At 38.2% G+C, this 19,843-nt stretch overlaps 1 protein-coding gene across 1 annotated transcript in view; it reads left to right on the plus strand.

The window, feature by feature from the left end:
• The first annotated feature begins 1,639 nt into the window (after nt 1-1,639).
• Nucleotides 1,640-19,843, plus strand: part of LOC150090848 (putative acyl-CoA dehydrogenase 6) — a 65,636-nt gene continuing 47,432 nt past the window's right edge. Inside the window, exons 1-2 of the mRNA XM_090374913.1 lie at nt 1,640-1,840; nt 17,376-17,496. Of these exons, the coding sequence (XP_090231039.1) occupies nt 1,640-1,840; nt 17,376-17,496 (322 nt within the window). The remainder of the gene's footprint in view (nt 1,841-17,375; nt 17,497-19,843) is intronic.

Genomic DNA, 19,843 nt, shown 5'->3' on the forward strand with positions numbered 1-19,843 from the left:
TTTTTGCACCATATGGCTAACAATAATAAACCAAATTTGAAACTTTTCGGTGCCACTCATTAAAATATGTATTTGTATTAAGAGGAAAAGTCAAGAATATTCGCATAATAAGGCTATGTTATTAATTATACATATTTTTATTTCATTTTTTATACAAAAATTGAACAAACTAAATAACAAATATTAAACAAAATAAACTCTAAAATACTTGATTAACATGGTGATTTATTGCATTTAACAATTAAATGCAATAAATCGGGAGAATTTGAACAAAAATAATTGACTTAATATAACACTTGAGCTTGTTTGTCAGTAATTAGTTTCTTTATATCTGGTTCGGTTTTAATATTTACGTAATTTCATATATTTAAAAAATTCAACCGTCACGTACCAACAGACCTTTTTCCACATACACACCGGTCTGGATACGCTGATTAACAGAAGGATTTGTAGAAATATATAGAAACAAACGCGTTCCCCAACCCCTCGGTGATGGTTTTAAAACAGGAAACTATCCCCCCCCCCTCGGTACTGATTTAAAATCGGGAAACGAGTTCCCTCACCTTGGTGCTGTTTTTAAATCGGAAAACGATTTCGAACTATTTGCCGATTTCAAAGCAGCACCAAAGGGGTGGGGACTCGTACCCGATTTTAAAGATGACATCACTCTCCCTGCATTCCTTCGCATCTTCAGAAACTTTAGAAAATTGTATCCCGGGTTTCCATATACTCTAACGTAAACTTGCAGTCTTTAGTCGGTGGGAAAACGACATTCACTGTAAGCAACCCACCGGTAATTAGGCAAGGAGCAATCTAGGCATAGTTCTCTTGGAATAAGTGTCCCGTGACATCACGAGATCAGTAGGAGGAGCGACAGTTGTCAAACACAGCATCAGGCCTCTCCTTCGGAAAAATCCATGTCAGGAGTACCCTCTAGTAAACATTAACCAAAATTTTATTTAGTACGTATATAGTTTATATAAAAACTAATCAATTAATTAATGAAGTGAAATAAGCAATGCACTAGTTTTTTCCCATTCTTGGCAACACACAAAAAAAAAAAAAAATTCACAAAGCTTCGCTTGGATCCTATTCGTGTGAATAATTTTAACATCTTGCATATGATTAGACCCTTCTGCAGTCCTTCGCAATCTCCATAAGTGAAAAAAATTCGTAATTCCCGCAAGAGCTGGATATCGTCATTCTTCTCTTTCTTGGTGATTCCCTTCTACTTCTCTTTCTCTCAGGGTAACTAAAATTTTGTTTTTGGCTGGGACTTCCTTGCACCATATGGCTAATAATAATAATATACTGTCACGTGTAGACTAGTGCCAATGACTATAACAAGGGATATAGGAGAGAAGTGACATCATTGTTCCATTACTCAACTTGCTAAGCTATTTACCGATACCTGAATCTCGCTACTTCTGATAGGGCTGATGCTCTAAGCTCCGCCCAATCGGAGAAATGCCAAATAAAAGGCATTGATGCGGAGTAAAACAACCCCTTTGATATACAGTACTGTGTTGATCACTGCGCTAGCGTTGCATGATATTCATAGCAAGCGAACACTGTTTACTCCTAACGACCGGTTAAGAAGCCTTAGTCTGTACATATTAGAAGTTATTTCATATATCAAATGTTTAAAATTGCAAAAAGTTCCTTGTTTTTTCGAAATGTTCCATTGTCAGAATTTGATAATTTTGTTTACGCTTTTTGTCCTTTTGGAAAGTGGTCGCATAAATATTTTAACAGGAGAATAAACAGTGCTGCATCAATATTAGATGAAACAGGAATCCTTAAGAAAGAACATAAAGAAATGCAGCGAACTCTTAGTAAGGTAAGATTTCCAAACAGTATATGTTCTGTTTATACTCCGGCATGACTTAGTCAGAAGAGTTGACAATTAATCATTATTGACAAAACTTTTTATTTTTTATTAGTTGTTGGCGGCTTCTGTGGCCATAATACACCTCCCAAAGTTTTTGCATTTTACTCTGATTCAAGCCCGATGAAGGATTCGAACCCGCGAACTTTACCCACCTGGCTAGCCCGGTCGGCATTGACAAAACAGTTACATGTATTACTCTATTTAGTAGTCACGTGACTCGAACACGACCACGGGCTCACATCTGGTGAGTATGGACTTAGCAAACCCAGGATCCTGAGCTGGATATCACCATTCTTCGCTTTCTTGGTGATTCCCTTCTACTTCCGACACTCTCTCTCTCTCAGGGTAACGTGGAATTTTTTTTTTTTTTTTTTTTTTTTTTTTGGCTGGTGCTGCATAAGCCTCAGGCTTCCTTGCACCATATGGCTAATAATAATAATAACAACATCAAACAAGCGTTTTACTGCAAAGCCGTTCACAGTTTGATATTCAATATTCAAGTTCTTATGTTGTTTAATAATTAGTACAGTAGACATCCGATTAGTCATTAGTACAGAGCCGACGCAAGAGCAGAGTGGGCAACCGTCCCGATATGGTCGGGATTTTCCGGATTTAGAACTTCATCTCCCACTTCCCGATAATACCATCATTTGTCACGATGAGAGGAAAAACTGTTAATTTACTGATTTTACGTATTTTTAATTAATTCTTATTGGAATTTAACGGATGCATTAAAAATAAATTCTAATAACAATAGAAAAATGAGAATTAAGAAATCTTTTTTCCACCAACATTTAATTCAATTCGAGAATTAGTAGAAATATTCAACGTCAAAAATGTTAACTTAGTTTTGCTTTTTGAAGAAATTTTAAGTTTAAAGGCATTTTGTTGTCACTGAGTAATGAAAAGAAACTGCTTGTTGATAAAAAAAAAAAAAAAAAAAAAATGGGTGCAATTTTTCTCAAAATTTCCGGAGGTAAATAATTTGTCTCTAATTGTAAGCTCCATATTAAGCATTCCACATTCAAATGCTTCATCAAAAAGAGTTGTTAGCTTAAAGAAACCGTCTTTTATTAGAAATTTTAGAAGCTGAAGGTGAAAGAAAACTATAACCAGGGGCGGCTCGTCCGTAGGCACTGCGGAACTGCAGCACCCCCTAGCTTTTTAAATCTAAATATACCGTCAAAGGAGTTATATGAAGTTTTGTGAAGAACAATGCAACGCAATGAACATTTTTATTAGCAGGTCCCTCGTATAGTATACTCATCTTCTGTTTCCAGTAATCAAAAATAATAATAATAAGCTATGGGGCCTCGCTTCTTTTCATAAAATAAAATAATTACAGAAGCTTTCGACACTGTGTGTGTGTCTCTTCCTCTGCTATGAATACATAAATACGTTGCATATGGAAATCAAGCATGGTACCGCGTGGTCATGTTGGATAAACATAGCGCGTGACCACACTTTAAGCAGAAGCTTACTTTACCACAGCAAAACAAGCTTCTGTTACGTATTTTAGTATTTGTTACGTATTACACGTACTCGCATCTCTCTTCTCCAGTTGGCTGAATAAATATCACTAGGAGGAAATTATTTTAATGTATAGAAAGATAAATAAATAAATAATTGCTTTATTCAATACAAGTATTAAACAGAGCCCGGGCCATCCAACCATAGCCTAAGGCCTTTGGTTCATGGGAAAACAACTACAGTGTATTTCCAATAATCATTTCAATAATAAAGGAATAAAACACAAAATAGTTTCCAACCTTGAAGTTTAACTGTAGAGAACTGTGCGCCAGGCGGTCCACATTTCGCTCTCAGTGGTTGAGTCAATGCCTAGTCGATATCTTGCCAACACATTTTTTAGAGGTGACAAACCGAGTAAAAGGAACTGCAGAGCGAGCAGTGCCGATTTGAACAGTGCACCAAACTTGAATGAAAAAAGTATTAATCTATTTTCAACAAATGAAAATCAAAGAATGGATTTTATTTTTAAATAAAATTTCAAGATTATCCAAGTCTGTTAATGGTAAGTGTCCAGTTAATGGTTTTTAGTATTTTTAACTTGCTTATTATTATTAATAAGGGAGTTAATAATAATAGCGTAGTCACTCTCTTACGGCCTGATCCAAGTCTTCTCTTCACATCGTTTCACGCTTTAATTCCAGCACCCGGGATACCGTTGACTGGTGGTATCAGCGATAGCACGCGTAGAAAGCCCTTTCTGGGACAGAGCAATAGCTACACTTTTTTTTTTCTTGGTGTCAACTGAACATATGGAGCCATGCTTACACCTCCGCAAAACAGGATACTAATGAACAGTATACCGTTCCAATGCAGAAACGACTGATGCAATACCTTGCAATTACTGTCTGATGCAATAGAAGCGTTATCTGACGTAATACCTTTGCTTTACGACAAACAAAATGACTGTAATCAAACAATATCTTATACGTTTCACTACAAATGTTAATTTTTTTAAGTTGATGCAGTTTTTTTCACCGCCACTGTACATACAATGGAAACTTTTTCTCTGATGTAAAATTTTTAGCCCAATACGATGATACTATGAGACAAGTGTTAAGGCACATCAAAATAACTATGGTCTAAAACACAAAATGAGTTGATAGAATATTTGAATTTGCATTTAAAAAAACAATTAATAATGGAAATTAAAGACTCTCCTTTCTTTTCTGTCATATTAGACACAACTCAGGACATTTAAAAAAAAAACATCAACTGAGCATTATCAAAAACATCAGCTATGTCAAAATTTTAAACAACAGCGACACTGGAAATAAACCTAGAGGATAACAATCGAGGAGTCTTTTCTTGGCTTCTTTCATCTAACGGTCTAACCAATCGAACTGCTGCAAGTATAACAACGACCATCTGCAACACGCTGCAAAATTATTTGGGTCTTTCTAAATGTCTGGGTCAAGGATATGATGGGGCTAACAGTATGAGTGGGATTTATTCAGGGGTACAAGCCCTCATAAAAGAAATGGAACAAATGCATTATATGTTCATTGTGCGGCTCATAACATCAACTTAGTGGTGAATGATGCAGTTAATGGTATCCAAGATGTATCAAAGCATTTTGCAGTTGTACAAACCATCTATGTATTTTTTGGACATAATATCAATCGTTGGGACTTACTGTCTTGATATTGGGGTGAATCAGAGGTTACTTTAAAAAAGCTAAACCCTATACGGTGGGCTGGTCGTCTTTCTTCATTAATATCTTTTATAAAATAATTAATTGACATTGTAACCAGCCAATTAAAACACAGATTCAAGGGTTTGAAAAAGAAAAAAAATTACAACGTAACTCACATATAATATAATGAAACAACAAAACAAAATAACAAAATCATTCCGAAATTCTGGAAACAAACTTTAAATTCTAAATCACAGTAATCGTACCCACAATAATAAAATAAAAGGAAAATTATGTTAAAAAATTATGTAAATTTGTTTCCTTGCTTTAAGATGTGCGAATTTATTAATTATTTCATTTATGTTTATTTGTTCCAAAAGATCATTTTCTATTGAAATTATTGCCAAATTAAAGAGTCGTTGTTGAGACATTGTCGCTCGTAAATAATTTTTGATTAATTTTTAAAAACTCCGTTCACCCCAGACAAGGAAACTGGTAAAAAATTTGGAAAAGTAACTCTAAAATCGATTTTAAATATATATTGTAAAAATTCAAATTCAATAATATTGTCTTTAATATATTTTGACATACTCTAAGTTCTTCAGATAATACTCAACCATCAATATCGGAATCATTACGATCAATGTCACTTAACTTAATATGACAGTAAATGATTTAATAAATCGTCATCTGACCATTTTTTTTTTAAATTCAGAAATAGTATAAAACATTTTAAATATTTCTACAACTTCTTTCATATTTGTAAATCCTTCAATTAAAGAAAAAATTGTTGTGTCCATAATTTGAAAGCAAAAAAATAATTTTAAAATTTTGTTGAGGTTACTGAATGTCGAAGTTCACAGATAATACAAAGGTTGGCAAGGTTGTTAATGATAGCAATGACAGTATGTACTGCAAGAGGATCTGGAAAAGTTGGGCAGATGGGCTGAGAAGTGGCAACTGAAGTTTAACATTGACAAATGCAAAGTAACCCCAGGGGCTCACATCTGGTGAGTGTCCAGCTCAGAACCCTGGGTGTGCCAACCTTGGCACACCCAGGGTTCTGAGCTGGACGTCATCATTCTTCTCTTCCTTGGTGATTCCCTTCTGCTTCTGACTCTCTCTTAGGGTAACTCTGAAATTTTTTTTTTTGGCTGGTGCAGCAAAAGCCTCAGGCTTCCTTGCACCATATGGCTAATGATGATAATAATACTGCATACGGGTAGAAGTAACCCCAGAGAAGCGTACCAACTGCATAGTATGGTGTTCTGCCACTCAGGGTGATAGAGAATGAAAAACAGCTGTGGATAATTGTACAGTCAGACACGAAGTTTTCTGAGCAGTGCAGACACTGCCAGAGCAGATCATGGGGTTTTGTCAATGATATACAGGAATTTTGCTAGTGGGGAGAAGGAACTGACTATTACTTCGTATAAAAAATGGTCAGGCCATGCCTTGAGTACTGCGTACAGGTCTGGAGAACGAATACAGAAAAGGGCAAAAAGATTTCTGAGGAGAACGAAGGGGTTCTTTTACTAAGAAAGGCTTAAATTCTGCAAATTGCAGTGTCTGGAGGCTAGGCACCTCCGAAGTGATCTGATTGAAGTGTATAAGGCCTTGAATAAAACTATGCTGCCCACAAGGGTTTTATAACAAGCGGAGATATGAAATGTGAAAACGGGATATAATTCAAAAAGTAAAACTTCTGTGAACAAGAGTGGGCAGAGACAAATGATCATTGTACACCGATGAGCCAAAACATTATGACAAGCGAGTCATTATGCAAATCAAAGCAACTGCAGGTGAACTACGGCACACGCGCGGGTCGGTCCATGGTATAAAAAACACCTGATTGAGTTCTGTTAATCAGTGTTACTCTTGTTCTTCAGATGGGAAAGGCAGCGGACTTAAATGAGTTTGACAAAGGCCAAATTGTAATGGCCAGACGACTGGGTCAGAGCATATCCGAAATGGCATGGCTGGTGGGATGCTCATGGTCAGCCATGATTAGTACCTACCGAAAGTGGTCCGAGGAGGGAAACTGACAAAAAGGGCGAGGTGTTGGACGACCACGACTCATCGATGCATGAGGTGAGCAAAGGTTCTCCTGAATGGTACATGGCAACAGAAGGGCGACTGTGGCGCAACTAGCCAGTAACTGGAATGCTGGTGACAGGAGTAATGTGTCACAACACACAGTACATCGACCCTGCTGAAAACGGGGCTGCGTAGTTGCAGGCCACTATGGTGTGCCCATGCTAACCACAGTTCACCGGCGACAGCGCCTACAATGGACACGCTAGCATCGAAACTGGACCTTGAGTGATTGAAAAGTTGTCTGATCCAATGTATCACGTTTCCTGTTGCATCATGTGGACAGTCAAGTAGGTGTGCGTCGTTTGCCTGGGGAAGTGATGGCACCTGTATGCACCATGGGACGAAAACTGGCATACCTGAGTCCAGTCATCCATGTGCCAGGCACTATGATGTCTACGATCTATCTAAACATCATTGCTGTCCAGGTACATCCTTTCATGGTAATGGTCTTATTCTCTTGGGCAATGTCACCTTTCAGCAGGATAATGCACCATGCCACACTACCCAGATTGTTCGAGCCTGGTTCGCAGAACATGAGGAAGACTTCCAGGTATTGCCCTGGCCTCCAAATTCTCCAGACATCAATCCCATTGAACATCTGTGGTTTGTGTTGGAACAACAACTCCGATCTGTGGCGTCTCAACCATGGACCTTACAGGAGTTAAAGGATCTGCTGATTACGTGTTGGTACCAAATACCACAAGACACATTTAAAAATCTTGTAGCATCCATGCCTCACTGAGTATGAGCTGTTTTGGCTACACGTGGAGAATCAACATATTAGGTAGGTGGCCATAATATTTTGGCTCATCGATATACCTACAATATGGTCAGTAATTGTTACAATGCTCCATTCCTATCGCATTTATCTTATGCCAGGCACATAAGTCAACCCTTAGTTTTACAGATTGTATATTTTGAGTTTTTGCCTTGAAAATTTATCCCTAGTCATATATTTGCTGCAGGAACGTCACATTACTTGTTGTCGGATCTTATGGATTTGCGGAGCAGTCAAGTATGGGACATGATACTGCCATGGGGGATGTCTTTGTGTGTGTGCGATGCAAGGAGTGTAAGGAGATAAGGCGACAACTCAGCGTTGTTATGGGCCTATATGAGAGCTTGAAGGATAGGGTGGATGCCCTCGAAGGATTACAAGTGAGGGGCCCATCAAGCTCTCAGCTGCCCACACCAATGCCAGAGCTTGCACTTGGTCATCGCGGAACACAGCGGCAACCCCCAAGGCAGAATGCGCTGGTCCCAAAGGAACTAGTAGTTGTTGGTGACTCTATTGTCAGGGAAACGGGAAACATGCTTTGTAAAAAGGATAGGTGGAATAGGACCAGGGTATGTCTGCCAGGGGCAAAAGTTGATGACGTTGTAGAGCGGATATCATCTTTTAAGGGCACAAAAGGTGATATAGTTGTACACGTTGGCACTAATGACATTAAGAGTAGGAGACCGGCGGAATTACTTGACAAGTACAGGTCACTGATGAAAAAAAGCAGTGAATTAGGGTTGAAATTGAAAGTGTCTGCAATTCTGCCCAGACACGATAGGAGGGAGTATATGATGAGAGCCCTGTCAATCAATTCGGCCCTGGAAAGATTGTGCAGGGCTCAAGGGGTAGAATTTTTTTCAGCCTGGTCTGTACTTGTTAACAGGAGAGACTGCTTCTACAGGGATGGGATACACTTAAATAGAAAGGGTGCAAGAATGTTTGCTGATGCTATCGAGGCAATGTTAGGTGGGTCGGAAAACTGCTAGATTGGGGGGATACAAGGACTAATAGATTAACAGTAGCCACTGGCAGAGGTGAAAGTGATTCTTGCACTGCTTCTATTGGAATGAGCCGCAGCCTGGAAAATAAGATGCAGGATATTTCAGAGACTGCTGGGAATCATTGGGGTACAAGTAAACACATGGGTTGTGTTAGGGTAGCTAAGAAAAAGAACAGGTGCATGTATACTTGTGTGTACACCAATGCTAGGAGTTTAGTAAATAAATTTGATGAATTTGAGGTATTGCTCAAAACATCAAAGGCAGATATTGTGGGGATTTCAGAGACGTGGTGTCACACAGATATAAGAAATGCAGAACTGGAATTTGGGGAGTACAATGTGTACAGAAAGGATAGACAGGATAGGAAGGGAGGAGGGGTTATGCTATTAATTAAGAAACACATAAAATCCAAGGAAGTGAAGCCAGTCGACATCGCTGGACAGTGCAGTGTCGAGTCAGTTTGGTGTGACATAAGCATTGGGAGATCAAAATTGAGAGTAGGAGTGTGCTATAGGCCTAATGACTCTGATGAGTATAATAAGAAACTGTTCGGAGAAATAGAGTGGGCCAGTAAATCAGAGAGTCTTATAATGGGGGATTTTAATTTCCCAGATATTGACTGGAATTTGGGGGCTGGTCACTCACACAGTAGCAAGGCTTTTGTGGATTTATTGGATGATTGTTTTCTACATCAGCATGTTCGGGAGGCAACTAGAGGGAGTAATACTCTTGATTTGATTATCAGTAGTGATTCTTCATGCATTCAGAATCTGCAGATAAATGAACCACTTGGTGGCAGTGATCACAGTGTGCTGAAGTGGGAGTTACTCAAAGAGGTAACTACCATTAGGGGTAAAGGGAAGGGGTATTGCTTTCGTAAAGGCGACTACAATGGACTGAGACAGTATTTAAATTCTATACAGTGGGATCAACTGATGATATTGCCAACAGCAAATTCAAAATGGGAAGCATTCAAAGAACTTATCGTGGAAGCTACTAGGCTTTACATACCAACTAAGAAATATTGTTCAAGGTTTAGGCCTAAATGGTTGTCAGATGAACTAATGAGGCATATGGCAGAGAAGAAAAATGCATGGGATACATACAAATTAACACGTGACACGGATGCCTATGATAGATACAAGTTGATCTGTAACCAAGTTACAAAGGAGGTTAGGCAGGCGAAGGCAGATTACGAGAGATCCTTGGCAAGGGATGCGAAGAAAAACAGCAAAGAGTTCTTTACTTATGTAAACTCTAGAAGGAAAGGGATGAATCAGATTGGTCCACTTGAGATCGATGGGTCAACTGTTGATGACCCTGCTCGGGTAGCTAACAAACTAAATGAATATTTTGCATCGACATTCACACATGAGGAGTTATTCAGCGAGGGGAATGCCAGAGGTGTATTCAACTCTAGCAGTAAGCTAGAGAATCTTGTAATAACTGAGAGCAAAGTGGAGGAGAAATTGTTGAAGATAAACACAAGAAAGGCACCTGGGGTGGATGGGATCTATCCAGTTATATTAAAGGAGGCAGCAAAGGAGGTAAGCAAACCCTTAGCCATAATTATGAGAGCTTCCTTGGACTCAGGGGAGGTACCCATTGACTGGAGATGTACAAATTTGTCCCCAATTCACAAAGGGGGATCAAAGGCTGACACAAGTAATTATAGACCTGTGAGTTTAACTTCTGTTCCCGGAAAATTAATGGAGGCACTGGTGAAAGAAGCACTGCAGGATCATCTAGACAAGACTTCAGTTATAGCTAGGACACAACATGGTTTTGTTAAAGGGAAGTCTTGCCTGACCAATTTGATTGGATACTATGATGCAGTCACAAAAGAACTGGATGCAGGGAATAACTTTGATATTATATACTTGGATCTTAGAAAGGCTTTTGATACTGTTGCACATGGAAGACTGCTGCACAAATTGGAGCAGTGTGGCATTGGAGGCAAGTTGCTGCTATGGATAAAGGGGTGGTTGAGGGGGAGAAGACAGAGAGTGGTAATCAATGGACACTGCTCATCGTGGACTAATGTTATTAGTGGAGTCCCTCAGGGTTCAGTATTGGGGCCTTTATTGTTTTCTGTATTTATAAATGATATTGATGATGGTATATCAGGCTTAATGTCCAAGTTTGCAGACGATACAAAGGTTGGCAGGGTTGTCAAGGACACTACTGACACTATGCTGCTGCAACAGGATTTGGAAAGGTTGAGCAGATGGGCTTCGAGGTGGCAAATGAAGTTTAACATTGACAAATGTAAAGTACTACATATGGGAAACAGCAACCCCAGAGCAACGTATCAACTCTGTGGTACTACACTGACAGTGGTAGAGAATGAAAGGGACCTGGGGGTGGTGGTGCAGGCAGATATGAAGTTCTCTGAGCAGTGCAGACGAGCTGCAAGAGTAGCTCATGGTGTATTGTCAATGATATATAGAAATTTTTCTAGCAGGGATAAGGAGGTGATTATTCCCTTGTATAAGGCAATGGTCAGGCCACACCTAGAGTACTGTATACAGGCCTGGAGGCCTCATTTCAGGAAGGATGTAGAGCTGCTGGAACGAGTACAGAGAAGGGCAACTAGATTGGTGAATGGGACAAAGGGGTTCTCTTACGAAGAAAGGCTTAAGTTTTGCAAATTACAGTGTCTGGAAACTAGGCACCAGCGGGGTGATCTGATAGAGGTGTACAAAGCCTTGAATGGTTTGAGCATGCTCAATGCTGATGGGATTCTTCCTCTAGCTCAGAAAAATCACCTGAGAGGGCATAAATTCAAATTGAGGAAAGACAGATGTAGGATAGATATGCGGAAATTTGCCTTTAGCCAGCGGGTGGTTGGTGGGTGGAACAGACTTCCATCCCTTGTCGTGGAAGTTGATAGCCTAAATAAGTTTAAGGCTCAGCTGGACAGGTATTTCGAACGAACAGAGGGGTGAAGTGGAAGTGGTTATTTTTATTTATTTATGTTACTTTTTTTTTTTTTTTTTTTTTTTTTTGGCTGATGCTGCATAAGCTTGCTTTCTTGCATCAAATGCCTCTACTAAAGCTAATGCTAATGCTAATGCTAATGTGCATCAGCAATTTAGACATATTGTGTCTTATATAATGTGTCTGTAAATTGCACATATTCTGTGGTCGATGTACTGTTTGCTGGACGAAAATCCTAAGTTTCCTGGAGAATAAACCATGCATCCGTCAACTGAGACCATACTAACTCAGCCAAGTAATGGAAAAGAACAGCATGACTGCATGCTCAGAGAATATTATACCTGACTGAACAATTAGCCCAGGTCTTTTTTATTTTCTACTACCCTGAGTGTAGTACTGCACAGTTGATAGGTTATTCTGAGATTACTGCTACCTGTATACAGTATCTTGAATTTGTCAATGTTAAACTTCAATTGCCACTTCTCGGCCAATCAACCGAATTTTCCTAGATCTTGTTGCAATTGCTCATGTTGATTACTGCCATTAACTGCCCTGCCAACCTTTGTATCATATGCAAGCTTAGACATCAAGTATGATACCTTCATCAATATTAATAAATATTGAAAATAACAATAGGCCCAGCACTGAACCACGAGGGACTCCACTAATAATATTAATCCACAAATAGCAGTGGCCATTGATAATCACTCTTTTCTTCTTCGACTTAACCATCTCTTTTCCATAGCAATAACTTGCCCTTAATACTACAATGCTCCAGTTTGTACAGCTGTCTTTTATGTGCAACAGTATCAAAAGCCTTCTGAAATCCAAGTATATGATATCAAAATTATTTTTTTTTTGATATCATGGTAACCTATCAGATTGGTTAGACAAGACATTCCCTTAATAAATCCACGTTGTCACTGCCTATATAATTGAATTTTGTCCAGATAATAGTAATAGAGACATGTGATGTAAGAAAGCAAGCGTATAAGCTTATGCAGTATCAGCCAAAAAAAAAAAAAAAAAAAATTCCTCTAAATGTTCAGTTCCTCCTTGAATTTATTTAAGCTATCAACTTCCAAAACGACAGATGGAAGTTTTTTTCCAGCAATTAACAACCCTCTGGCTAAAGGCAGATTTCGCGCACATCTATTCTACAACTGTCTTTCTTCAATTTGAATTTATGTCCCCTTAGGTTCATAATCTGAGCAAGTGAAAGAATCCCATCAGAATTTAGCATGCTGAACCCATTCAATCAGATCCTAGGTGCCTAGTCCCCAGCCGTTGCAATTTTCAGAACTTAAGCCTCTCTTGGTAAGAAGATCCCTTCATTTCCCACACCAATCTTATTACCCTTCTCTGTAAACGCTCAAGCAAATCGACATCCTTCCTAAAATGAGGCCTCCAGACCTGTACGCAGTACTCAAGGTGTGGCCTGACCATTGCCTTATACCAAGGGATAATCATCTCCTTTTCCCTGCTAGCAAAAGTCCTGCATGTCATTGACAAAACACCATAATCTGCTCTTCCAGCGTGTCGGAATTGCTCAGAAAACTTCATATCTGACTGTACAATTACTCCCAGGTCTTTTTCATTTTCTATCACCCTAAGTATAGTACCACACAGTTGATACGTTCCTCTGGGGGTTACCATATTCATTTTGTTGTCATATTCTACTCATATGCAGTACTTTGCATTTGTCAATGTTAAACTTCAGTTTCCACTTCTCAGCCCATCTGGCCAAATTTTCTAGATCCTGTTGCAGTAGCGCACTGCCATTACTGTCATTAACAACCCTGCCAACCTTGTATCATCTGCAAACTTCGACACTAAGCCTGATATATGGTAAAGAATGCAAAGAAATGCAGCAAAGACCAACACCGAACCCTGTGAAACTCCACTAATAATATTAGTCCACCGTGTTGTTTTTGTTTGTTGTTTATTTGGTTTTTAGGAGCATTAGCAACTGAGGCCATATTGCTCCGGGATATGCGGTTGTCATACCCTGACCTTTCCGCATCCTCCGTATTTGGTGGTGACGGGCTCGAACCCCGGTCTAATCAAGAAGCGTGTGTTACGCACTGCTGCTGCTCCTTCCCACCTGGCTACGGAAGCGCCGTAGTCCACGATGGTCTTGCATTACTTCTTTAACCAGTAACTCCATTAATTTCCCAGGAACAGACTTACAGAGTTAACTTGTCTGCAATTATTCGTGTCATCTTTTGAACCCTTTATGAATCTGGGATGCGTTCGTACACTTCCCACCCATACGGTCCTGTTCTGAATCCACGGATGCTCGCAAAATTATGGCTAAGGGTTTGCTTAAGTCCCTTAATATGATTGTATAGATCCCATCCACTCTAGATGCCTTTTTTGTGTCCAGCTTCAACAATTTCACTTTCCTTTCAGTTATCGCAGTCATTTAGCTCCCCATTAGAGTTTAATAAACATCTGGCACCTGCTCCCCAAAAAGAATTCCTCGTGTGTGAATGTAGATGCAAAACACCTATTCAATGTCAGTAACCTAAGCATGGTCATCAACAGTTAACCCATTGACATCAAGTGGCCTAATGTGATTCAACCTCTTTCTTCTACTGTTAATATAATCAAAGAAGTCTTTGCTGCATTTCTTTACCAGAGACTTCTCATAATCTGCCTTAGTTTGCCTAACCTCCTTTCTGGCTTGGTTACAGACTAGCATATATCATACATAATTTATATGCATCCCATGCACTTTTCTTCTCTGCCACGTGTCTCAATAGTTCATTTAACATCCATTTAGGTCTATGCCTTGAACAGTATTTCTTATAGGCCTTTAGCGCTCTAAAGAGTGCTTATGTGTAGAAAGCCTAGGTGTTGTTTCTGGGAACCCGCACCTTCACCATCAATTAAGTTACATCAGTCATTCAAACTGCAGAGAGTGACAGCATGTCAAGATTGGTCATTGCTGGTTGGGTTAATATGTCTGCTTACTGTAAAGAATTTTAGTTTAACGATTTTTTTGGTTGTCAACAGCTGAAGCTGAGGCTACTGTGTTTTTGCTATGCACTAATTGGAGGAATGAATTGACAGTTTGGTGAAAGGGTCAAAACTAAATGTTCTAGGTTCATGCAAGTCTTTCTCCCTTAGTTTTTTCTGTTTAAGGCTGGTAGCCCATATGGTGGAAATTATTTTTAAAAAATTCCACGATGATTCCTCATTTGAAGAATCGGCTTTTGAAGATATGTATGTGTATGTTCTTCCCAATTCGAGCATAAAGACTGGCTATTCTCTGGCTTTACTATCTTCCTAGAACTGCCGGCCCCAAAATTTGCAGAGCCTGTTCGAGAATTACTTGTGGAGGCCCTGCTCAAAAATTACTTGTGGGGCCCTCTTTGTTATTTCCTTATTTCAGAAGTTAAAAACAATATAGATATTATTGAAAGTGAATATAATGTAAAAATTACATTTATAAATAACTTCCTATGTTCGATATCAAACGAAACATACATATTGAGAAGGAAGTATACGCTCTACCTCTAGCAATTTTAAAGTCAGCTCGAGCAAGCGCTCTTGGAGTTACGATAATGTGGATAACTGGACATCAAGATGGCGGTAAGCTCGTTGATAGAAATGAAGAAAAGACACAGATGATATTATTTAGACCCTTGAGCACAGGGCCTGTTCGATAGAACTGGTTGAACATGCTTGTGGTCTGCCTTGTTCTTAATAAAACCACGTGGCCCTCATGGTAGGATAGCCATCCTCCCCACACTGAGTGGAAAAGACCTGAGTCCGAATCTTGTTAATGACGAGAGGAATTTTTATGGGTCTTTTTCACAACGCAACGTGGCCCGGAACAATATGGCCTTAGTTGCTAATGCTCCTAAAAACCAAATAACAACAACAACAACAACAACAGCAACGTGGCCGAGTTAGTCTTGCATGAGGGTAGCATGATTCTCTTCCCCCCTTTCCCCGGAAACTCGGGTATTTTGTCCAGCAAACAAAAAATTGACCTCAGAACACACACAATTTACAGACAATATACACAGAGCAATATGGTCTTAGTCGCCAATGCTCCTAAAACCCAATAAGAACCAACCAACCGCGTGTCCTACGCAGTGCCGTGCCTAGACTTCTGTTGGTCCTAGGCAAAATATTCAACTGGGGCTCCCATAGCAAAAATTTAAGGTAGAATTCATAAAATTGAAAAATAAAGGAAACAACCAAAAATTATTCAAATCATAATAAATAAATCAAATCACATCATTACCTTACGATACTTACTTTATATAAATTTGTCTAGAATGCTGAATGTTTTTATATCTTTTAGCAAATCTTGTTCTATTGACATAATGGCCAATCCACTTCTTCCTTGGCCAATTATTGCTCTTGAATATGTTTTAATCATTTTGAATTTTAAAAAACTCCTCTCTCCGGATGCAACCGTAATTACCAACAAATAAATTCATTTCGTTGAACTAAGAGCGCCTTCTATCAATATAATTGCAGTGTTCATATCAATTGTACTGCTTTGCATGGCTTTATTAATTTATTTTCACATACTTAGCGTAGCAGCGCAAATAGCATATAATCATTGTAATGGTTTTCAAACAATAATTCTGCTGTTGTTGAAGAATGTGCTGCATCAGATACAACTAAATTTAAATGATGTCCCACACACGTAACATAAAACTCTTCTGTTTTCTTGTAAAATCCTTGCTTGTACTCTTTGTCTGAAAAAATTTCCAATATTTGGTTCAAATAATTTTTCATTGCTTCCTCTCAGTGCCAAATTTCGTGAAGCTAAAAATTTAATTATCTCAATTACTCATTCCAAAATCATTCTCCAGTATTTATTTATTATTTTTTTTTTAATTCTCATGCGAGCTTAAACGAACTGGTATTTTCTTACTGCCAATTGCAAAAAGTTAATTGGAATGTGTGCACATTGATGATTGCTGCTTACAGTCTATCTAGTTAAACTTCTTCCTTGATCCACCCCATACAAAAAAATCACAAGAAATCAAATCCAAGCCGTGGGTGGGCCATGGACTGGCAGATATGGGCCACATCATATCTGCCAGTCCATTGCCCTTGGAAATGACTATGCAGCTATGTACAGACATCATTTGCAAAATGAAACAGCCTGTTGTCATTAACTTCTGATGGCAATTTTTTTTATTGTTTTTTCATCCAGCGTTACATGGATTCCACATTCTGCCTCCACTATCTTTGCACTCTTATAACGGAAGCCCAAACCTGATAGTAGGCTGTGATTTTGGCCCTCTCTTGCACACTCAAAACTGGAGGCATAATTCACCTGTAAAAGAAATAAGCATTACCACTTTTGACATATAACTTTCTAAACCTCAAGGAACAATGAGTCATTAATGTTGGTTTCATCAATATTGATTAAAAATAAGGAAGTTAACAATAATTTAAAATTAGGTAGTCACTATCAGACACCCTGAACATGTTTTTTGAAGTGTTTTTCATTAGACTTTTTTTTTTAAGATTATAGAGAAGGATATTAATCCATATGTGGATAAATGGGAAGAGGCAGAGGAATTTCCTACTCATGAAATTTTTAAGAAGTTGGGGAATGCAGGCTTTCTAGGAATTGAACGGCCAATAGGTACAAGTTTTCAATTAGCATTACAGTTTAATTATTTTTTTAATTTACAAGATTTCTATAGTTTTAAGTATTCCTGCTTTTATGGATTCTTTAGATGTAGTTATACAAGTAGTCCTAGCAATGTGTGTACCTGTTGGCTGGGCAAGGGGTGAGGGAATGGTGCTTGAATGCTCCAACTATGTAATATAAAGCAGTGTTCTTTAGGTAGGATTTAATTCTTCAGTCCCTCAGTGGTTGCCCATATGGGTTTAATGTGCAAATCATATTACTAGGAATATTTTTCAAAATACGTGACTTGTTTTTAGATAACATAATTCTGTAGTGTATTTAATTGCTACGTTTGGTTATCATCTAATCAGCTAAGTTAGAATTTGCTACGTTGACCTATGTAAGATGCCAATCATATTTTGCCATGAAGCAGTTCGTACACTTTAATTTCATTTTTATCCTATAATAACCATAATACAATCTTTATTGTATTTCATACTAAATAAGAATATACATAGGTGGAGGGGGCGGAACTTTTCACGTGAGACAATTTTATTTTTTGACTATCCTTTTATTTATGTTAACTTAGTAATTTTTATTACTAAGTAATTTTTATTAGTTTTTAACAATTATACTTACAACGAAAATAAAATATAAATATAACAAAACTGTTACATTTCGCTATCATACTATAATTTAAATTCTTAAAAATAAAATGCATGGCATGGCGATTGCTTTATTGCCTATACCGCGGCGGTTGTGTCTCAGCAGTGGCACCGCACAGTCAGTACAATACTACTGCGAATTTTCCTCCCAATTGCTGTAAGTGTTGCTAGTTGTGAGAGGAGTTTTCTAAATTAAAATTGATTAAGAATTACCTAAGATCTACAATGAGTACCTTGCATTTAAGAAATCTTGCTATATTGTCTATAGAACAGCAACTGAGTGATGAAATAGACTTCGACAATGTCATCGACGATTTTGCTAACAGAAATTTAACATTTTAGAATGTTGGAATTAAAGTTTTTCTTCAAAAATAAACATAGTATTTTAATTTATTTCCCTATACGTCGTTTTAACTTTTTTGTAGTATTTTTGGTGTGTATTGAAAGGGGCGGCAAACTCAGGGATCGCTCCAGGCAGAAAAAGCTCTAGCTACAGTACTGATATACATATACAATTTTCCTATTACAGTAGACAAAAGGCTGAGCATTCACATATATGCTAATTAAAAGGTCACTGATAGTAAAGACCTTAAATATCAAGAAGCACAGAAGCAAGAGAAATATCTACACTGAAAAAATAATGGGATATTATACATGTGAGTCCACTCATGGTTCATTTGTCAAGTAGCACTGTATGTAAGCATTTGTGTCTTAAGATATTTTATCGACATATTTTGTTGGATCGAAGCGGGTCAGCGGTAGGCCTACAATTTTAAGAAACAGTAGTGAAGAAACTGCTTTTGTCATCAACGAAACTCTGGTTGGGCTGGCGATCAGATTCATTTGTAAAAATCCTTGTTCACATTCACTCGGTGAAATTGGTATCGTACTCAGAGCGTCCATCAAATGCTTCAATTCTTCCGAAACCATCTTTTCAATTAGGTATTCCCGAAATCCAAGAATGTATCTCTTTCATTTAACTGTAATTTTCTAACTTTGTTTTCACCAAATGCCAACATATCATGTTTAGAAGAATTAATATCTTCGTTTTTTATTTTTTTATTTTTTGGTAGTTGTTGGCGCATCGGCTTCTGTGGCCATAATGCACCTCCCAAGGTTTTTGCAGTACTTTGATCCAAGCCCGAGGCGGGATTCGAACCCGCGACCTTTGGGTTGCCAGGCAGGCACTTTACCCACCTGGCTAGCCCGGTCGGCAATACCTTCGTTGTCCTCATTTTCCTTCTCTCGTCGTCGGTATTGTCACTAGTTTTTAAATTTGAATTTGTTCTTTTCTTTTTTGAAACTGTCCAAAAATGTCGGTGTCATTCGGATATTCTGCTACTGTGACCATATAAACAGACATAGGGAAAATCTACAAAAAATGTGGATAACGCACTTTCGCGAAACAACAGATGATTATTTTTCGGGGTAAAAGAAAATCACTTTTCTAATTCTCGAACGGGGCGCTCACAGTTGATTCACAGAGGTGTCCAACATACGGCCCGCGAGGAAAGTGAACTAAAACAGCATTTTAAATTTTGTTAATTATCAAAAAAATTTTCTCATTAAATGTTTTGTTCAGTTAATGTAATTTTAATAAAAATTAAACTTAATAAAATTTTCGAATATTTTCAATTTTACTTTTACGTGCAACAAGATATGGAATAAAGGAACACACTAAAGAAAGCTAACTT

The sequence above is a fragment of the Mastigoproctus giganteus genome, chromosome 1 (genome assembly GCF_048544385.1).
Source record: "Mastigoproctus giganteus isolate SK-2022 chromosome 1, ASM4854438v1, whole genome shotgun sequence".
Taxonomy (NCBI): Eukaryota; Metazoa; Arthropoda; class Arachnida; order Uropygi; family Thelyphonidae; genus Mastigoproctus; species Mastigoproctus giganteus.